General features: G+C 51.5%; 2 protein-coding genes and 2 non-coding genes across 4 annotated transcripts; 2 read left to right on the top strand and 2 right to left on the bottom strand.

Annotated features, from left to right (window-relative positions):
• Positions 1–5,277: 5,277 nt before the first annotated feature.
• Positions 5,278–9,890, top strand: SMAC4_08867 (uncharacterized protein). The gene is made up of 3 exons (XM_066090863.1): positions 5,278–7,071; positions 7,123–7,641; positions 7,697–9,890. Exons 1-3 carry the CDS (start codon positions 5,661–5,663, stop codon positions 9,388–9,390), a joined length of 3,624 nt encoding a protein of 1,207 aa, XP_065947105.1. The 5' UTR covers positions 5,278–5,660; the 3' UTR covers positions 9,391–9,890.
• Positions 9,891–10,067: 177 nt separating this feature from the next.
• SMAC4_08866 (uncharacterized protein) lies at positions 10,068–14,681 on the top strand. The gene is made up of 4 exons (XM_066090862.1): positions 10,068–11,517; positions 11,580–13,373; positions 13,440–13,655; positions 13,774–14,681. The coding sequence occupies exons 1-4, from the start codon at positions 10,801–10,803 to the stop codon at positions 13,861–13,863; spliced, it is 2,817 nt and encodes a 938-aa protein (XP_065947106.1). The 5' UTR covers positions 10,068–10,800; the 3' UTR covers positions 13,864–14,681.
• Positions 14,682–15,743: 1,062 nt separating this feature from the next.
• On the bottom strand, positions 15,744–15,839 carry SMAC4_13777. The gene is made up of 2 exons: positions 15,803–15,839; positions 15,744–15,778 (listed from the first exon to the last, which is right to left on the bottom strand). It is a non-coding gene; the product is annotated as a tRNA-Asp (tRNA).
• Positions 15,840–18,380: 2,541 nt separating this feature from the next.
• Positions 18,381–18,465, bottom strand: SMAC4_13778. Its single transcript is given in 2 exon segments — positions 18,381–18,416; positions 18,429–18,465. It is a non-coding gene; the product is annotated as a tRNA-Ala (tRNA).
• Positions 18,466–21,960: the final 3,495 nt, after the last annotated feature.

Below are 21,960 nucleotides of genomic sequence, written 5' to 3' on the forward strand. Positions count from 1 at the left end.
GATGGGATAGCTTCCATACGTGGCTATGGGGCTGGGTACCATAATGGCAAAACGACACAGGCGGACGAAATTTACTAGACTAGGTAGAGGTAGTTAGAGGAGTGTGTTTGGTTTGGATGTCAAGTCCCTGGAGGACACTTGGGAAATGGGAGGTTTATACCCGTCAGCCAAGTCACAAAGCCGTTCACAACTGTCGAGTGATCAATCAACAATGAAATTCAAATTATGAACAACCTTAATAGGTCCAGGCGGGCGACGTGTACCTAAGTCAAACCTCTGTGACATGCATATAACAACCCCCAGGAAAGGGACAGTGGTCGAGCGGCATGGTGCGCAGCTTTTGCCCACCGCCACCCAGGGTGAGGTCCAGGGGAAGACTACCGCTCAGGGTGTCTAGCCGCCGGTGCTCCGTACCCACAAGATAAATCGTTCTCCGGCGGCAAAGTACTGAGAAAGGTACCTCTGGGATAGTATCTAGTAGCTGGCGTCTTCGGACTATGCATTAATAGGGTTCACTCCCTTCCAGTTACTCTGCATCCCCTGTTCGATTCGCGATCGAGACCTTTCCACCCTCTTTTTTGGGCCTTTTCTTTCTTTTGAGAAAAACAAGCAAGCAAACACGGCGAGATATAGGTTTGTCTTCATCAAATTCATTGCTCTCATATGGGATATCATAGATGTCAAGTACAACCCTAGCCCCCAGGTTTTGTCCCCTTTTCCGTTGACACCAGGTAAAAATAACACCTGACCCGGCTTCTGTCGCTGTCCATCCTTCCTGTCATTATTATGTTTTTGTTTTGTTTTACTTTCTTTGTGTTTGTGAAGTCGGCTACCATTCCACTGCTTAGTTGAGCTTGATAGCAACGGACTTGCACTGGGTGTAGTTGGCAAGAGCAGCCTCGCCGAGCTCGCGACCGATACCGGACTCCTTGTAACCGCCGAAGGGAAGCTGGTGGTGAAGGGCGTTGTCTGTTGGCGCACAGGATGGTTAGCACGACGAAACAATACTACATCTGACCTTACGTGGGTATACTCACAGCAGTTGACCCAGACAGTACCAGCTCTGAGGTGGTTGCTGACGCGGATGGCAGTGTTGAGGTCCTTGGTGTGGACGGCGGCGGCAAGACCGTAGTTGGAGTCGTTGCCGAGCTTGATAACCTCATCTTCGGTGGAGAACTTGGCGACAGCGCAGACAGGGCCGAAGATCTCCTCCCTCATGATCTTCATGTCAGGCTTGACGTTGGTGAAGATGGTGGGCTGGATGAAGTAGCCCTTGTCACCGTGGCGCTCGCCGCCAATCTCGACAGTAGCACCCTCCTCCTGACCGGCCTTGATGTAGCCCATGATGCGGTCATACTGAAGCTGGCTGACCTGGGGGCCCTGGAAGGTCTCGTCGTGGAAGGGGTCACCGACCTTGTTCTCGGAGGCGCGCTTCTTGAAGGCCTCGACGAACTTGTCGTAGATACCCTCCTGGACGTAGACACGAGAACCGGCGCAGCAAGTCTGGCCGTGGTTGAAGTAGATACCGAAGTTGACCCAGTCAATGGCCTGCTCGATATCGGCATCGTTGAAGATAATGTTGGGGGACTTGCCACCAAGCTCGAGGGTAACCTTCTTCAGGTTGGACTCGGCGGCAGCCTTCATGATCTGGCGGCCGACAACGGTAGAGCCAGTGAAGGCAACCTTGTCGATGTCCATGTGGGAGGAGATGGCGGCACCAGCAACCCTGCCGAAACCGGAGATGATGTTGAGAACGCCAGGGGGGAAACCGGCCTCCTTGACGAACTGAGCAAAGACGAGAGCAGAAAGAGGCGTCTGCTCAGCGGTCTTCATGACGATGGTGTTACCGGTAGCGAGAGCGGGGCCGATCTTCCAGGCAAGCATGAGGAGAGGGAAGTTCCAGGGAATGATCTGACCGCAAACACCGAGAGGCTCCTGCCTGGTGTAGTGGAAGGTGTCGGGGGAGATATCGATGGTCTTGCCCTCAACCTTGTCGGCCCAACCGCCGTAGTAGCGGATGGTGCCAACGACAGCGCCAACATCGCCGCGGGCCATGGTGATGGACTTGCCATTGTCGAGAGACTCAACGGCGGCGAGGAGGTCGAGGTTCTTCTCGATCAGGTCGGCAAGCTTGAGGAGGTAGATGCCACGCTGCTGGGGAGTGGTCTCGCGCCAGACACCGTCGAAAGCCTTGCGGGCGGCGGTGACAGCAAGATCGACATCCTTCTCGGTGGCCTCGTGGACGGAGCAGATGACCTCCTCGGTAGCGGGGTTGATGACCTCGAAGGTCTTCTTCTCGACACCCTCGACGAACTCGTTGTTGATGAACCTGGTAGAATATTGTGGTTAGCTCTCGAGAGCTTGGGGGAGACGAGAGGGAAATATATGTGGTTGGAAACTTACAAGCCGGTGGGTTGTTTGAAGGGGCCGGTAATCGGCGTCTTGAGCTCAACAAAAACGTTGGAAGACATTTTGACAGGAGTTAATGCAGAAGTGGGGTACAAGGGGTATCTTGGAAAGAAGAGACAACAAGAGGGAAGAGAGCAACGCTGAACAGAACACGAAGTCGAAACTCTGGGGAGGGTTCCGGTTAGATATTTTTTCGAAAGAGAAGGAAGAGTTGATAACTGGAGTGAGAAAATAAAAACCAACACGACAAGGTGGCGGGGGAAGGAGGTTGAAGTAGTCGGAGCAGGCGCAGTAGACTCGGAGACTAGTTTCTGGGCGTTCCCCTCCAAGTACCGTCTTGTCTCTCTTGGCAGTCGGGGTGGATCGTGAGATTGCGGGCGTTCTGGAGGATGACCGCAACACGGAGCGGGGTCATGGTAGGTGCCGGGCGACGTTAGTGTGGGCGGCTGACGGTTGAAACCAGTCAGGAAATGGTTCTGGGTGGGTGTGACCAAGTGCTCCTCCTCCTCCTCCTCCTCCTCCTCTCTACTAAATACTTCGGAGATATTGGCTGTCCTACTCCGAGTCGTCGTTCATCGGGTTCCATCCTTACCTTTCACTCAACACTACCACCTGCCCATACAGCAAAACAGGCTACAGATGGCAGCGGTAGAGGTAGTGTACTTCTCAGTTTGCTGACAACGGACAACTTGTCCTGTCAAACGTGGGAGGGTGAACAGGTTGCCCATTGCCACATTGTTGTGGTGGGATTACCAAGCAGTGGTTGGATCGGCGTCGATGGCCGCGAGTGTCATTGTTGCCGTCGTCGCCATGTCCCCTTCTGTTCCCCAGTCCCCTATCATTTTCCCCGCGAGCCTCCCCCGCATTCTCAAGGAGGAAAAGGGGGCCAGCCAGTAAGCTTAAAGTCCGCTCCAGGATCACCCCGCGGGTGGTCAATGCTTTCCTCAGTTAAGCCGAGCCAGAGCGCAGCCAATCACAGATCTCATCTGTATAAGGGGCCTCTCTTCTCGACCATCAACGATTATTGACCGCAAATGTGTATCGATCGGATGAAGGGGTTCATGCACATTGGACAGGTTCCTCAAAGAAAGGAAAAGAAGGAACGAAAAGGAGACATGAGAGACGAACAGTTGGCGGCTACAACAGCGCCATTGCATGTCATAATGCAGCGCTTACCCCGCATTCTCTTCAGGCCTCGAACTCTCCAAAGTCCACCCCCTGTTCCACCCGTTCGCCCCTCATCTCAGAATCGCAATCCATCCCATGCCATCAGCATCCAATCCTCGTGCTCCCAACCACCACGGTCTTCAAGGGGTTTCTCTCTTGGAAAACATTCTTCCATATCACTCTAACTCATATAAAGGACACCGATGGTCTAACACAGGCGACTTCAATCTTTTCCGGCATGTGACCTAAGAACAGGAGCGTCGTTGGAGTTCCTGAAACCGGAGTGACCAACGCTCGGGTTAATGTTCAGCGAGACGCCTTGTTCAGGGGGTGGAGAGTGTTGACCATGTGCGATGCCGCTGTGGACTCTTCTTTTTCTGAACCAAAACCGCAGACCTTGAACCCCAGCAACATGACAACACCAACCTCAATAAAATACCCAAACCCATGCCAGCTGAAGTTCAAATCCTGCCTTGACGGCGATACTTCGGATATGGCGCTCTTGCCCACGAACGGGCACATATGCAGCTACGAGGCGTCATCACTTCCGGCTCTCCGAGATCCTTCCCTCTCTCCGGAGCATGGGGGCCATGTGCGGCATGGCGCTGCCAAATCCGGACGCCATGTCTACCAGCCAGTGTTAACTATGTCTAACCTATCACGGTCATAATTGTGCATATAGACCTCCTATGACACGAGGCCATCCCCAACCCGCGAGCCCCCAGGCCCTATAATGCAGCCCAAGTAAATGGGAAGAAAGCTTAAAAGGCGACCCGCCATCGAACCATATGGGTGGGATCTCGTTCTAGATGTCTGATGGGCTATGGTAGAAAGCAACCCAAAACCCTCCAGCCAGATTGAAAGACTGCGGTACGGCAACGCCAAAGTCACCCGTGGTTACGAATATTCGGAAGGCTTCACCTTTTTATTTGCCTACAACGTGGTATAGGTTAGAGTACGGTTCGTGCGTCTCATGTTTCCAAGGAAAGGTATCATACCAAGAAGAAACACAGGCCAACACGTTGTATTACATCTGGACGTAGACATAAGAAACATGCGTTCACCATCGATGACCGGTATTACCTGTTTGCGGGGTGTGTTGTTTCTGCAAATTGGTTGCTTCCTACTGGACCAACGAGTTGAGTGTCTCGGTGTTTGGAAAGAACAACATGCTTTGTCATCGGACTAGGTAGTGAGGCACGCGTTCACATGACAAGCGTCCATGGCTGACTTTTGCTGCGTTGAATGTTCAGGTCTTTGACTTTCGTCGACAGAAAGTGCAACCAAGCCACTGGAGAGTGAAGCGTGAACCTCAACGGCCACCGGCAGGGGGCATCAACAGCATGCACGATTACGCAGTGGGGCCAGCGTCTTGTTGGAGCACTGGCTAACACCAGCCTAACAGTTTCCTGCCGCGCTAACACTCATAACTGCTAACAGCTGCTTAGGTACCGCAACACCCAACACCTAATGTCGGCACTCAGTTCAGTGCAGAAGGAGCGACTCCTCGCTCGACTGCATCACGACCAGCGAGACAGCTGTCAGGGAAAGAGTCGATGGTGAAATCGGGCGGTACTTTCCATCTCTTTCCAGCTCAGCTTGACAAGCGAGGTCTAAAGTACCTTCTTGAGCTTCAGGTTTGGTCTGTACAGATGGCGTCTGTTTGTTGCAGCCAAATGTCTTCTCCAACTGCAAGTGCCACCCATCGGTCAGCATTTTTGACGCGCCTTCCAAAATTTGCCAGCATGCCTGGACGTTGTGTATCAACCCGTTGGGGCTAGAAATAAGGGCAAAATTTTTCTCCGAGCAGCTCCTCCAATCCATGTCCGAACACCTCAACGGCCAGCAAGCAACGCCGATCCACGACCGACCGACCGTCTGTCCGGTTGACCCATCTCGTTATACCGTAGCATCTTCACGTGTACCATTTAACTCGATTGACTCGATTTCTTCTCGCGGCCGCTGATTGTCCCGGCCGACGGCTCAGGAGGCCGCTGCTCCCTTGCAACAAGGGCCAGAGTCTCTCTCATCGACCGCCGTTCCGTCATCACATTCAATGGGTCGCGGCCCCCTTCTGCTTCATTATGGCCGATCCCAACTTGTCAGCGGCTTCCACTTTTGAGGCTAATCTCCTGGCAGCCCTGAGCACGCATACCGAAGAGGCCAAGAGCCCGGCTCCAGCTCCGACTCCCGCTCCGGCTCCAGCTCCCGTTCCCACGCCGACACCGCCGTCGATACCGACCCATGATGCTGCTCCTCCTCCCCCTCCTCAACCAGTGCAGCAACAATCCCAACCACAGCAGCCAACACTGAACCACCCCGTACAGACGTCTCAAGGACCCCCAAGTCAGACAATCCCGCCGCCCCAGCAGCAATTGTCACAAGCCTCGTCTCTCAGCAATGCTCTTCAGCAGGCTCTAGAAAGCTCGAATCCCCCGTCTTATCAGACGCCCTCGATCCACCAGCCTCAACAGCCCTCGACGACCGCTGCGTCCGTGCCTCAACCGCTCGTACAAGCCCCGCCGCCCCAGCCGAACCCTCATGCAGCTTCCAACGTGCCTCCCCAGGCGTCTCCCGCCCTGGGAGAATCTTCGAAACGGGCTCGTAGCCTCGATCCCGAACAAGACGCAAATGGCAAACGCCCCAAGCTTGAACACGTTGATGGGATGGACCAGGACGTACCGTTTGATATCAAGGCAGCCCTCGCAACTGCGCTTGGCGATTTCGAGAAACAACACAGCCAAGTTGGCAACGATAGCTCGCTCGAAAACCCATCCGGGTCCGGCTCGGCTCCTCCTCTAGCAGCCGCCGTCTCCCTGTCTGCTACAGTCACACCGATGCCCGAGAAAGGTGGGGATAAGCTTATGAAGGCCTCGTCCAATTCGGCCTACATGATCCGTTCAATGAGTCTTCCAGTGCTCGGAAACCTGGCTGTTCAGATCCTGCTCCGACTATCACAACAAACATGGGACGAAACATTATCACTTCTTTCCGAAGCTGATGCTGAGTTTCGAAAACACTATGACTTGTTGACAGAATCGTTCAAGTTAGCCAGAAGGGCTTTCTCAGACAGCCCTGTGCTTCTCCCAGACGAGCTGGAAATCAACGACTCAGAAGACCGCGAGACGATTCGGGTTGCAAACCTAGCTACGACGGCCATCAGTGTCTTCGGTGCACATGATGTTGCTTGCAAAGATATGGACGACTCTTTCTTCTCTATCTTTGTACCGGAAGATGGCGAGTTTAAGGACACTTTGACCGACCTATTCCTTAGCCTCAAAACTAGGGCGTTCTTGGATTCCTTGGACGAGCAAGCGACTCATCAGCAGATCACAGAACAACTCGGAAAGTTCTTCCCAGATAACTTCGAAGATTGGCTCAAGCAACGAAATCTCGATGTCGTCACAGACACTGATGCGGATCAACTTGCCGTGAAGGTCAAGGAACGGAGGGAGCTTCTGTCCACAGTCGCCAACAACAATGAACAGCCCAAAGGTATGTTTGAACTCATGCCTTGCCAGTTAACGTGATGCTGACCTGTGAAAGAATCTCTGGAGAGCAAGTACCCGCCTGATACGTTTCTCCAGGCTCTCTGTACCTTCCTGCAAAGCCACATTGGAGTAGTAGTTGAGTACGCCGAGGAATATGGGGTCAAGATCCCGATCAGCGAGGAGCCGATTGTATCAGGCCCAAGTCAAAACGACAGCAACGTTCAGGACGAGCACGTCGACTTGGCCGCCCTTTTGCAGTCCAAGATTGTCGAGAACGGCGAGCTTAAAGACTTCCATACGGGAAATCACAACAACGAGGCGTCCGTATCGGTTGACGAGACTTTCGATCTAAGTAAACTTATCGAGCAATCTCTTCCTGATCATATTAACGGAATCAAAGATGGGCTTCTGGAGCACAACGGGCAGGGTGAATCAGGCGGGCTTTTCGACACAAAGGATCTGGCATCCCTCATTGCTGAAAAGCTAAACGATAATCTCGAGACACCGGTTCACGGACTGTCAAACGTCCCACAGAAATCCTATGAAGATACCATGCGGGAGAACCAGGGCCAAGGTAAGGCAGAGCACACCATTTTGACGGACCCCAAAAACTAACTTTGATGTGATAGTACATCCTCAATACCACAACATCAATCAGCTACAAACAGCGACATATCATCAATACCCCCAAGCAACGTCTTCTAATGTCGGAATGGGGGCAACGGGGGAGACTCTGCCGCCCAATCAGTCCTGTCCCACCTCGGTTTTATACGAAAAGGCAAGGCAGGCCGCTGTCGCAAAGTCCTCGAGCACGACTAGGAGGGAGGGACTCCATTCCACTCGCCGACCATGGACCCCCGACGAGGAAAAGGCTCTCATGATGGGTCTCGACATGGTGAAGGGGCCTCATTGGAGTCAGATTCTGTCACTCTTTGGGGCGCATGGGTCCGTTTCAGACATTCTTAAGGATCGCACGCAGGTCCAGCTCAAGGACAAAGCAAGGAATCTCAAGCTGTTCTTTTTGAAGACAAACTCCGAGATGCCGTACTATTTGCAGAGTGTCACGGGTGAGCTGAAGACTCGGGCGCCCGGACAAGCTGCTCGTAAGGAGGCCGAGGAAAAGGCACGCCTGAATGCGGAGGATGAACAAGCACGGTTGGCAGGCATCTTGACGCTGGGTGGTCTACATACCAACCACCATCCAGTTGCCGGCAGTCCGATTGCGCCCTCTCCTGCTCGTGCTCACACCGCAACTCCTGGGCCAGGGACTGGTCATATGAATGGGACGCCCACGCCCGCACCCACACAAGCGTCGACAAACCAGCCTGGGGCTCATGCTCCAGTCCCGATCTCACCAATGGTCAAGACTGAGCCCACGGACCACTCGGCGCATCAGGTCAGCAACCTGCCCCAGATTCAACCGGCACCCGCTCCTCAGTCTCTGCAGCCGGCGTTGAAGCCTCAACCGCAACCTCAGCCGCTACACCAACAACAGTTGCAGCAACACCTGCAACAACACCATCAAGCAAACACTCAACAACATCCGCAACAGCAACAACACTCGCAGCAACACCCGCAGCAACACCAGCAGCCTTTACAACCGCTCCGGCCCCAACAGCAACCTCAACAGCTACCCCAGTCCCAAGGGGGCTCTCAAACTCCCCAAACGCTGGCACCAGCTCAACAACAATATCAACAACAACAACAACAACAACAACAACAACAACAACAACAACAACAACAACAACAACAACAACAACAACAACAACAACAACAACAACAACAACAACAACAACAACAACAACAACAACAACAACAACAACAACAACAACAACAACATCATCAGCCGCAAGGGCAACACCAACACCAACACCAACAGTTGCACCAACAGCAGCAATCACACCAGCATTTGCAGCAACACCAACAGCCGCAGGCGCAACCGCAGGCGCAACCGCAACCACAGGTACAGGCACAGCCGCAGCAGCAACAACAGCAACAACAGCAACAACAGCACCAGCAACAGCACCAAGTGGCTACGGCTCCAGTATCAACGCCAACAACGACGACGGCAACGCCAGCAACGGTAGCTGCTCAACCCCATATCAGTGTTGTCGCTACAGAGCCAGCACCGGCCAGTTCTACGTTGAACAATCAAGCCACACCGAGCTTTGGGCTCCCACCCATACCTCCGAACCATCACTCAACGCCGGATCAGGCTCAAGATGTCAAGCTGTTTGAAACGCTCCAGGCTGCAATTGGTGCGACTTCACCTGCTCACGAGAGCCATCCTGCGGCGACTGTGCCGGAAACATCTGCTGGGTAGAATCTAGGCCTTTGGGATGGTAGGCGGTGGAGAGTGGTATAATTGAATTGGGGAAGCTTATGATGGAAGAAGATCGTCAACTACAGGTTTATGGTGGATGTGAGTACATGCGAGCTTGAGAAGGATTTTTGTTTACTTCTTGGCACGAAGTTGAGATGATTGAGGGATTGTCATGATCACCATTTTTAGGCGTTTGGGTTTACACTATGGGTGGGAGAGGAGAGTGTTTGGCGTTTTCAGACATGCTTCAGATTATCAGGGGCTCTGTGCCACTGGTGGTTAAAAAAAAAAAAAGAGACGATGATACCACGGGGACATATAACGGTTAGACATTGTTGTCTTGGACATTTTATAGCGGAGGTTTTTATTCTGATAGCGAAACTTAAGGACAGTCAATTACACCACTGGGCTGCTCACTCGCGTTCTTCGAATTGTCGAGGTATGCAAGTTGAATACAGGTTTTATGCATGGCCTCCTCTTTTTATGCACAGCTTGCTCGAGAAAGTTGATTAACCCCGAGGTTGATGCCGAGTAGGCCAAGATGGGGCAGTGAGTTGACTCGTGACTTGGCAAGTGGGCAGCAGGGCATGTGCGGGGCTAAGCTCGGACTTCCGATTTAAAAGGTGCGAATGCCCCAGCCTGCCCAGCACACTTTCCCACACTTTGTCGGACTCGGTCATCCATGCTCGTCAGCGGCCAGCGCCAGGAAGGAGACATCGAAAGCCAGAAGGTGCCTGTAAGAAATTTTACTGGGAAAGCGCTGCCAATCCCAGGCAACGAGATCGGTTTTGTTCAGTTTTCAACATTCTACAACTCCACCTTTTTCCTTGGGACTCGTTCAGTTGCTGTGGACATTTTTGTTTTCCCTAACAAGACGAATCGAACGCCACGTTTCACATCATTTGCTCCATCAAACCCCTGCTCCGGATCTGCTGGAAGGTTTATCAGTTCCATCAGGGGCCACCAATCTGGGTACTTGTTCCATGGCACGGAAGCACATGAGGCGAGACAGTGCAGCTCCAAACTTCGGATTGAAGGGTTCTTAAGTCGGATATTTATCAGATCGATTGATAGGAGGACAGACAGACAGCAACTGGCAGAGAGGGCTCGGTGATCGGATACATACACGTCCACAGCACAGTTACCAAAGCACACAAGCTCATTCTCCGATCCTCCGGTTCCATATCCGACAATCATTTCATCTTTTCCCCCGTTCCACCTTCCGGCTAAACACCGACAATCATTGACTGCACGGAGCAGACCCTGTCCTCCACATCACCCACTTCAACCGCCTTAGAGGGCTGAAGGGCTGAAGGGGCCAAGACCCACCAAAACCTCGGCCGTCTCCGAGTCCAAGCTCCGAGCCCGCCCTCCTTTTTACTCTCGGACCTCCGCCTGCCCTACTCCATCATGTCGGAGCCAAGTAGGGGCAGCATCGAACCTAACAGTGTCGAGCGCAGTGTCGAGCTCAGCCACTCTCCTGCCGCTGGTGATAAGCGCGAAGCTGTCAGCCGAGACCGGGACTACGACTCTCATGAGCCCGACGACCATCACGACGGCAATGGCCCGCGGCCGCCCCCAAGAAAGCGCCAGAGAGTTCGTCTCTCATGTCTAGAGTGCCGCAGGAGAAAACTCTCGTGTGATCGGGAGTTCCCGTGCTCTCGCTGCATGCAGTCCGGCACCCCGGAGCGGTGCGAGTACGAGACCCGGCCCGGCCTGGCGCCTCCGAACAAGCTCGGCCTGTCTCATTCGGCCCTGGCCGGCTTCGACTCCCGACTGTCGTTGCCCAATGGTGGCAGCGGCGACTCGTCTTACTACCGCAAAGATGTTCGCGAGTCGGAGAGGATCCGTCGTCTCGAGCTGGAAATTGCCCAGCTAAAGAACATCGTGCTTAAGCAGCACCAGAACGGTTCACTTGATGGTAGTACCGTTACGGACAACTCACCTCCCGGGCAGAAGCTTCACAATGCCCCCGGTGAGGATCAAGAAATTGGGGCACAGTATGGGTATAACCAGTTCGCCGATGCTGTTAATGACGAGGCTAAGGAGGAGCTCCGATTTCTGCGTGGCAAGGAGTTTAAGACACGGTATTTTGGTCCACACAGCGCATCCCGCGCTTTCTCGGAGGTATGTGCTGGAGTCGTGATAGTGAGGAATTGGGTTGTAATGCTTGCTAATCACGTATCTAGCTGGCCGGTATCGGTCACTTCATGAAGGAAACATCCGAAGAATTCTTCCGCCCGTTTGCCATCCCCAACACAAAGGATAGGCGACAGCGTGCAGAGGAGAGAGAGATCATGTTCCATCAAGCGGACGAGTCGCTCGAGTCTTTGCTGCCGTCCAAGGAGAAGACGGATGCCCTTGTGTCCATTTACCTTGATCAGTTCGAGCAGATTCATCGCATCGTTCACATTCCCACCTTCCGCAGGGACTATGATAAGTTCTGGGACCCTGCTCAAACACGATCTGCGTCTTTCACTGCACTCATCCTTGCCATTCTGGGCGTTTCCAGCTGTCTCGGCTCACACTTCCCCCAAGAGTTTGACAAGTTGATCAGTCGCTCACATGCTGATGCACTCAAGTGGATTGATGCCGTTGATGAGTGGCAGCAAAAGCAGAGTCAAAAGCACCGTCGTCTCATCCACTACCAGATCTCATGTCTAGTGTACCTCGCAAAACGCGTCAACACCGTGAAGAAGAAGCGGTTCTGGAAAGCAGCTGGCGCCATGTCGATGGATGCCATTTCGGTTGGTTTGCATCTTGAGCCCAGCCATAACATTACCCCCTTCAACCAAGAACTGAGACGCAGGATATGGGCAACCATCCAGAGCTTTGATCTGCAAGCGTCTTTTGATCAGGGCCTTCCCAGCATTCTCAGCGCGTTACACTTCAACGTCGAACCTCCCCGCAACATTGACGATGACCAGTTCGACGAAAACAGTAAAGAACTCCCTCCTTCCAAGCCGCCCACCGAGTATACTTTCTCCTCGTACCAACATCTCAGCCGACAAAGCCTTGATCTCCGTCTCGAACTTATTCGCGTCCTCAATGGACCGAGCGAGAAACTCGACTACGACCAAATAATACGCTACACCAACGAGATCAATCAGGAGATCGACTCGTTACCCTCATGGGACGTCACTGAGGGCGACGCTCCCACCGGCGTGTTGAAGAAACCTCTTCTCGCCTACACTCTCCTGCACATCCAGCTTCGACAATTCATCATCAAGCTCCATCACCCCTACCTCAAACTCCGCAAGGACAACTCGAAATATCAGTACTCGGAGATAATCTACTACAACGCTGCGCGCGACATGGTCCTTCTCAACGATAAGCTCGCCCAGCAAGGCATCCGCACCCTCAACTACCTCCGGGAAGACTGTCTCACCCTAGCCATCAACCTCTGCAGCGTCACCATGCTTCAGCCCCGCGGCTCTACCAACATGATCATGATCAACTCTCAGCACACGCTGCAGCTTCTGGAGAAGTGCTTGGCTATAAAGGAGGATCGCATACTTCGTTGCGGCAACAACGAACCGTGGGGATATTCGATCATGTGCGCAGCGGTTGGCTTGTTGGAGGCACATCTGGGCGTCAAAACGACGGAGCTAGCAAAGGCGACGAGCGCAGAAAGGTTCATCAAACTGCATTGCAAGCTGGTGCCGATGGCGTCTGGAGGATCGGGTGGGTCTAGCGACAGCCAGCCGAGCAGTAGTCAGGAAGGCGGGCATCAGTGTGGTGCTGAGAAGCAGGCACCAGACACGGAGAGGCCGCAACAGCAGCAGCCTGGGGGACAATCTGGAGGAGATACCAGTAGGGGGTCTGCGACGCCAGTGCATGGTCAGCAGTTTTCTTCTTCTTCTGGTGTCTCTAGTGTTGGGGGGAGTAGCAACAAGGGGGCGCCGAACGGTCTACCGACGCCTTCCAATTCACAGTTCATAAATGGGATAACGTCGGACTTTTTGGCTCAAAGCCGGCTAAGGGTATGTTCCTTGTCCTTTCCCGATCTTTAACACACATGAAAAGCTAACTGTCAGATATTCGATCAGCCCCCCACACCCTTCCTTCACCCCGGAAACGCGCAACAGCAACAGCAACAACAACAGCAGCAGCAGCAGCAGCAGCAGCAGCCACCACAAGCACCCATGCCGCCACCATCTGCGCTCGGCCCGGCGGTCGATATTCCAAGCTCACCGTGGTCGTCCATTCCCGGTGTGGGTCTCGGTGCTGGTGGCGATTGGTCTGTTAATGGGGGTTTCCAGTTTGTGAGTATTTCGCCTCAGCAACAATTTACCCATACATACTTTTCCTTTTTTGTTCTCATCCTTCTCTTTCCCATCCTTGGTTTGCGCGCACAACTTGCTGATCAAATACAACTCAAAGCAGCTCAACAGCATGAACGCCGAGTTCGACATGAGCCAGCTCGGTGCTAGCATGGGCGAGCTTTGGCCATCTGACTTGTGGGATATGTAGTCTTGTAGTATGCATGGAACGTATTCTCTGAAAAGGAAACGCTCGGGCAACAAACAGGATGTATGAGAGGAGCTGAGCAACGACCAAGCGGAGAGGATGAACTGGGGCACGATCAAGAAAGGAGGGACTCTGAGTGATCGATTATCAAAGAAAAGAACTGAGCAACAAGCAAGGGGGAAGGGCCGCGGGATTGATACTCAAACGAAAGAACTGGGCAATACCAAATTTTGGAAAGTCGAACGGAGGAATCACCAAGAGAAGGAGGAATTGGGCGAACAAATAATCGCGATCGGATATTTAGTAGACAAGTGCCCAAGAAAAAGGTAACATACGTATGCCTTGGCTTAAAGAGGAGGGAGACATGGATTGAATAAGAACAAGCGCAATGGATTATGGATTATGGAAGGAGAAAAATCGGCGAAGAGAAAATTGGAGCGGGACAGCGAACAGGGAAACGGAGAAAAATACAAACAGGAAGAGAAAATACGTTAGAGACGATGGATCGCACCACACAAAGGGGGAAGGGAAAACAGGCAGCTTTAGGATAATGTATACTTTGGAGTAGTGGCCGATAACAAGGAGAGGGTGCAAAATTATAAGATGCGTCTTGTATTGTAGTACTTGGGGGTTGTGGTGTGGTTCGATTGGCTGGACCTTTCCTCAACCTCCTCTTCATTAAAGAGGGGGAAATTTTTTAATGGGACAGCGAAATATTATGGGACAATCTGAGCTACAACTAAAATACTGAGAAAGCTGTTAATACAGCAACGCTCGCGAACCAAACAACTACGAAACCATTTTTTTAAAAAATCTACGAAAATTTTAGAGTTAAAAAAGCTTTCAAATAAGCAATTTTTTAATTTGCATCAATTTTAGCCTAGGTAGAAAGAAATAAAAGAAGAAAAGGATTCGAGTTGCACCAAATTTTAAATTGATAAAATGCGCTTCGCAAATGCACTCATTCGACTTTAGTAGCCAAATAACACCTTTTTATCTACTATACTCTTCCTAATAGAAATAAAGGCCTAAATTTTTAGATTTCGCTGTTCCATTGAAAAATTTCTTCCTACTTTATAAGTAGGGGGTTGAGGAAAAGTCCCACCACTGCATTATAACCCCCAAGTAGGCTATATTCTGAAGATAGAGACTTGAAAAGGACAAGCGACATAATTTGACACGTATACCCGAATAAGGGAACAATTGACTTGACTTTTTTGGTACAAGATCTCGTTTCAATGTTGTTCTTATAGAGAACTCGTCTAACTTGGAAGATGCAACAACCGGGATCCTTCTGACACTGTTCGATATCGTGCGAGATGTCACGGCGCTGGCGGACCACTACATCACTAGGCTATGTTCCAAAAGGATACAAGTAACTGTCACGGCGTAACCAGAGGGCACGTTGTGTACGATTTGATTGACTTGGACTAAGAATAAGAAGCTGAAGAGGAAAGAAATCCCAAAAGGGAAGGCTCGATGCCAGAGCTGGGTTATACCCAGACCACAGGCGACAACCAGTGACAGCCAAACCCGTGAATGGGATGACCCGATTGAACAGCACCCATGTGAATGGGAGCCTTGATGGCGGGCATGTGACATCCCAGATGGTGCCAGCCGTCACAGTAACCGAAGCTGGCAATTCGGTCGCTCAAGTGGTCTTATATAGTTGCGATGGCAGTCGAGAGGCACAACTGCAAGGCTGCCATCACACGAGACATCCGAACTGCCGCTACAGGATCTGGGAGGAGAAAAAAGAAAAGTGAAGATCAGAAGTTGAAAGGAAAAAAAGGAAAAAAAAAAACGCGTGGGAGAAGCCAAAAACACAAATGGGACGAGTGGAGGAAGGGCCAGAAAAAAAAAGGCATAAAAGAATTAATGGTCTCTCCCGCCGGGAATTGAACCCGGGTCTCGAGCGAATCGAACTGATGATGTTCAAGCTTGACAAGCTCACATACTGACCACTATACTACGGAAGATGTTACAACTGTTACTCAGCTGTCGTAGTTGGTTTGTTGGAAACTTGTCCGAATCTTAGCCCTATATAGTGATGCCAAAATACTGCAGCCAGCTAAAAACGGATTCACGACAGGCTGGACACTCGTGTTCTTCATGCACATCGCGTTTTGTAAATCACTATTGGCATGCAAATTGAGCTTGGATAGGGCAGCATCGAAGGCTTGAAGAAATTTTGTATTGAATACAGCATGGCGGCGCAGTCGTGATTGTGAAGTGAGCTAACACTGCACCAGCGCAACTCCTAATGTATGCGAGCGAGTGCCTACAAGCTTGTGATGCGAAAAGATCCATTTCTTGTTTGGCATTTTGCACGTTCCTTCTTCATGGACTTGTGCTTCTAGTTTTCATCTCTCCCCTTTCGCATCGCGCACTTCCCGTCAGCTAAGGTACCTACCAAGCAGCTTCCGCTGTCCATCATCCAGCGCGTTCGTCCATCCGTCGTCTTCAGCAGAAATATCGATCGTTTGAAGTTCGCGCTTCCACTTTCGCCCCCATTACCAAGAATACCTTGCCTAGAATTGAATTTTACCACCACTCGCTCGACTAATCTGCCTCTGAGAGATCACTTTTCTGGGTTTAGATGTCACACGGACATTTGCCCACAGTTCTGGATTAGATGTTCCGAGGCTTAACAGAACCTCAACACTTAGCATTAGCCTTAACTGCCGATGGCGCTGAGCATCATCCTGAGGTTCCCCTTGCATCACGGGGCGAGAGGGCACCGTTAGGGGCATGGTGAGATATGCATTGTTATACGATGTGCATGAAAGACAGGTCAGCCCGTGCATGCGTACGTGCTGCTCCAGTGACTGCTGGGCCACAATGACGACCGGACAGAGGCCGATGCTAGAGGAAAGAAGGAGAATGGGTGAAAAGCACTCAGGAAGATCCACATGAAGACCGCCAGATAGATACCTCGAGGCATTAGGCAACAAGGCTCGGTACGCACCTCAGTACGTACCACACCTCTTTGGCATAAGAAGGCCTTGAAACCCAGCCTTTGGTTGAAGGTTGAAAGGATCAACAAGGCCTTCGAGACCAAAGGAGTTTATCAGCTGAATTGAACCCTTTGTTCCAAGCCCAGAACTCTGCCCTTGTCACATTAGACGAGGAAACCTTCCGCTGGCTGTCGTTTGATGTCTCACGTTCGCGTACGTACCTTCCTTCATCTTCTCCAGCCCCGAAGGTAAAGCGGGTGTCAAACAGTACCTCAAAACAGCCGATACCGTGAAGATCCCAAACGCGAACCTTCACCGTACAGGAACAACGATATCCAGCGCGGCGCGAATAACTCCACCTACAAGAATGCCGATGCCACATCGTTGCTGCGACGTACTAATCGTCCGAGGAAGGTAGGCGTCGCCATCTGCAACCGCTTATCGGAGCTTTTTGCTTCATTCCCAACATTGTTAGTGTTTTGTCATGGAGTGATCTGCGAGCATTTGGGGTACTTTTGTCTTCCCCGTCCTAATTAACCCAGAAGTCTCTTGTTGGTTGGTGTTGACTCATTTGCGTACAATCAACAAGGTTTCAACTTGCGACGCCCATGAACCAGCGGGCGAGCAAGCGCTGTGTTGGCTACATGTTTATTATACAGGTAAGGTATACAACATCAATACCTCAGGTACCGACTGCTTCTCACAACAAACGTGTCTCCAGCCCAAGTCTACAATGCGATACAGGTACCACCGAAAGACAGACGCTGCGCAATATCCTGGAGTTTACTTTTCAGCGTGGTTAGAGTGAGTACCTACTGAAGAGATATTCGTCCTCGCTCTCATATTCGGTCGGTCGGGACCAAAAGCAACATCCGTTTGTTTTCCATGTGCCGAACCGTCATATCAGCCCAGTGTCTTGACTCGACTGATGAAATCTCCCCAGACATACGATTGGACCTGCTGGGTATACCTAGGCATGTGCTAGGAAAAGGGATATCTTGCTCATGTCAACGATGGATGAGCTATGCCATCAAGCAACTTGCCCAGTTCCCTGACATGATAGAAGGACGGGGTTGGGCATGTCCATATCCATAAAGAGCTGTGAGCGAATGTTGGGTGATAACAGGAATGAGATGTCCTATCCAAGCGAAGCCACACTCGCCCTGTCTTCGTGAATGGTTTTTCTAATTATGATTCCAATCGTCTAGCTAGTTCAGTACGGCCATCTGTTCCGACCCCGGGCTTGTACGCAAGTCAGTTTTGACAAAGAAAGATCCTCTCTCGACAGCTACGAAAATTTGGCCAACATTGAACACATGCACCACAAACATGCCTTTTGAGCATTGTTCGTGTATCGCCAATGCCAATCTTAAAGCAGGGAAGTAACGTTCAAGCACCAAAAACCATTCTGACGAACCCACCTGTCACCAGAACGATTTCTACCAGGTACCACTCACTAAGTTTCGACACTTGATACTCCTCATGCACCAGGCAGAAATAAACAAATGAGGCGATGACCAAAAAAAAATATTCAACGACTTATCAAAATCAAAAGAATAACTTTGGACGAGCTGGGAATCGAACCCAGGACCTTTCGCATACAGGTGAGTATGCTAAGCGAACGCTCTACCAACTGAGCCACACGCCCTTTGATGAAAAATAAGCGAAGTCTTTTAGTTTATAAACTATGAATCACAAGAACGCTCGTAGTCAGCTCCCGCGCAGCTCTCCAGTCCCCAGACCATCCTCACCTGTTCCATTTTAGGGGTCCCTAATGATGTCCACTTGTGCCATAAATCTCCCTCTGCCGGTAGGCAAGTTTCCACTTCCTCACGCCTTAAAAACTCTTTTGAAGTGTTGTGTTATTCCAAAAGTGTTGAATTATTCCAAACCATCAACTTGGATGCTTCGGTCTCATTTCGGAGGGCCGGCCTAGAGGTAGTCTTCGAGGCCTCCGGATCTGCATTCGAATCTCCGGCCTTCTTTCCCAGTCTGGAATGAAAATCTGGAAGAACACACTGGCACTTTGCAAACGGTCGCCGACGGCGACTGATCCGATCGAACTGGACCCATTTGTCTGTTTGTCCATTTGTGTTCTGATTCCATCTTGGGATCTTGTGTTAGTGTAGTGTTTCAAGACGTTGTCAGTTTAGGTTTGTCAGGTACGACATCAGGTGTTGTCAGGCTGTCAGTCAGTATGGCGAAACATCCGGCTGTTTCGAATTTTTTTTCTAAGGTTTGTGGCGGTTTTTTTGGGGGGGTTTTTTTTTTTCTCTTTGCGATTTCTTTTTCTCGGAAGGAGAGAGTGTCCAGACCGAGATGGGCCACGTGTTGAGGTCTTGGAAGAGGAGGAAGGTGATCTCATCACATCGAGTCTCACCACGTTGCAGCGCAGAAGACTCCTCCGTGCGGATGGTGACTAGTAGAAGGTAACATGGGCTCGTCCAGACTCGAGAACGGTCAGAGCTCCCACTCATTAACACGGGGTATGGTAATAGAGGTAACCCCCGGCCACGGCCCCGGAGACTTGCTTTTTTTCCACAGGGCTGGGGTTGAGGCTGGACTTGGACCGGCCGGTGGCGGATGGACAGGTTTAGGCGAGTGCGGGCGGCGAAGCAGCGGGCGGATGACGGGAAGGTGGAAGGCCTGACGTGTTGTTGTTGGGGTTGGTGTATCTTACAGCTCACCATCATCCTTACTGCTCAGACCGGACAACTATAAAACAAGGGCGTACGATGAAAATCCTCCGACGGTTCACTTGAACGGTGTGATATGTGAGATACGGGGTAACCGGTCTGTAATCTCGGAAGGTGGAGGACGGAGAATAGAATTTCTACGTCTGTTCAACGTCAGGGTATGGCAGTACAAGGTGCGGTGATGGTATGTACAGGACAAGGAGAGAATGGATTTGGTTGAAGAGAGGTTGACAGAGCTGATTCTGCTCAGGGACAACTGAGTGTTTGGACGAAGGTCTGAATGAGGATAAAAAGAATGCAGATCAATAACGGAAAAGGGCTGAAGGGGGAGCAACATGACGCAACTGGCGTGAAAGATAAAAAAGGGATATTGATCCTGTCATTGCTGATCGATCTCAGTTTTGTGTTCCTCTCAGGGGAATCGCAAAACATCATGATGATGGGGTCCTCCATCTCCGAGCTTCAGCAACGTCAACGTCGACGTCTCCATGCCCTGAACGGGTGACCGACCCCTGGACTCCACACAGTAACAGCGGGAGCAGCCAAGCAGTAAGCGAATGCGACTAAGGGTTTAGGCAAAATACACGTGCTAAATAACCGACAGTAGCGCAGCCTCTCGATGCGACGTTGACGTTAGCTGGTCGTCCAGCTCAGTTGTCCAATCAGCCCTCGCTCAGTACGGCCCTGACAGCTTGTCTCACCTGTCGACAGGCTGTGACGAACGTGGTTCATTGAAGAAGGGATCCTGGTCCGGTGTGCCTGGTTCCTGGATTCTCCCCACATGCCAAGGCAAGCCATTGGGATCCGTCATGTCACCGTGTGTGACTTCGGCACAGAGAAATTGGAGTTTAGCTGTGGAGTTTGGAGGATGGATGAACTTCAGCTCATTCAGGTTTCTCGAACACCTCTAGCATCGTCGAGCATGACATGTCCGGACGAACTAGGCAGTGGTGGCCGGCCGTTGGAGGAAGGATTCCCGCGGATATCCACATCTTGAGCTTCTAATGCTTCTAGCGCTGTTCTCTTGTTTTGAGTTCTCTCCAGCTTCCATCGCTCATCAAAAAGGTCCGAGCGACAATGGAGACTCCATCACTTGTCATGTTCTAGCGGCTTACACAGTATGTCATCATGTTGTATCAAAAGTTGTAGAGTTCCAAAACACTAAACCGAACAGAGGACTCACCGAAGGCACTAGTTTTTTGTTTTTTTTTCGACTGTCAGTTGCCATCTTTTTCTTACATTGCCCTTGCCAAAATGAGAAGGCAGAATGGGTCAGCCCGCGACGAGGCCGAACGACGAAAATGAAAGAAAGCGAGGGGTTGGAGACAAGGGAAAGGGGTAGGGGGAAGTGGAGGAAAAAAGAGATATGTCAGATTTGACAAAAGGGCCCGAGAGCTTGCTGCTACTCATTACCTGTAAGCAGTTACATACCACTCACACCACTGCGACCTATCAACGGTTTTTTAATCGAGTTGATACACTACAACACTACAACACCCGCCCGGCGTCCGCGCCGTCGCACACTACTACAACCAATATGTTCGCATTGTCCCCACAACGGTGAAGATTCCAGTTGCAAGAGATGGGGGACGGATGCGACGCACATCATTCTCTGTTGTGCCGGGGTGATTGAAGAATTCATCATTTTGAGAAAGAGGACTGGATGAGGAATCGCGGGCAAGGCAGCCACTGAACTGAATGCAGCCAACCCCGGTTATTTCTGCCTCAGTTTGATCCCGTTCGTGGACTTGTGGATGGGTAGGAAGGCACCCCGTCCGGCCCGGGATTCAGCAGGGTAGGGGTCTTGTATAGGACTGTCTGGCAGGCAGGAGCAAGCCCGGAGCCGGATCGGAATGAACTCCGGGTCTCGAGGTTGGCAACTGCAATTGAGGGTGCAGATGCAGGTGTAGGTGCAGCACGGAGACGCCATCACCCGCGGCGGGTCTGGGAAAGAAGAAGCAATGCATGACTGCCAAAACCAACTGCTGCAGGGGATTGCCACGATGGCACTTGCCCCTGCAGATGTCCTTACTGCCCTGAAAACGTGCTTGGAGAGATGACTTGGCGTCATTGTCTGTATGCTCCATGCAGATCGATGAGGTCTACGAACTCGTTCCTTCCTTCCTGAGGGCGTCGTCACTACCCCGTCCAATACCCACGGACGATCTGCCACGAGTGAAGGCAACTCCTGAAATTAGAATTGGCATTCAGTCCCATGCATCCTTTCTGCCAATGTCGATAGCCTGGAGGCAATAGCCATGATATGCGGTCGGAGGAAAGCGAGTGGCCCAGAGTATTCTGGCGGCAAAGCCCGACCTTACCTAACACCGTGACATCTTCATGGAGCCTCCGTCTATCTCATGTAACTACTCCGCCACTTATGCGACGACGTGCCTTCCCCAGCTCTTTTGTGACCTGGGTTTTGCCAAGCTGAGTGCCTGGAAGGA

This window comes from Sordaria macrospora, chromosome 5, assembly GCF_033870435.1.
Source record: "Sordaria macrospora chromosome 5, complete sequence".
Taxonomy (NCBI): domain Eukaryota; kingdom Fungi; phylum Ascomycota; class Sordariomycetes; order Sordariales; family Sordariaceae; genus Sordaria; species Sordaria macrospora.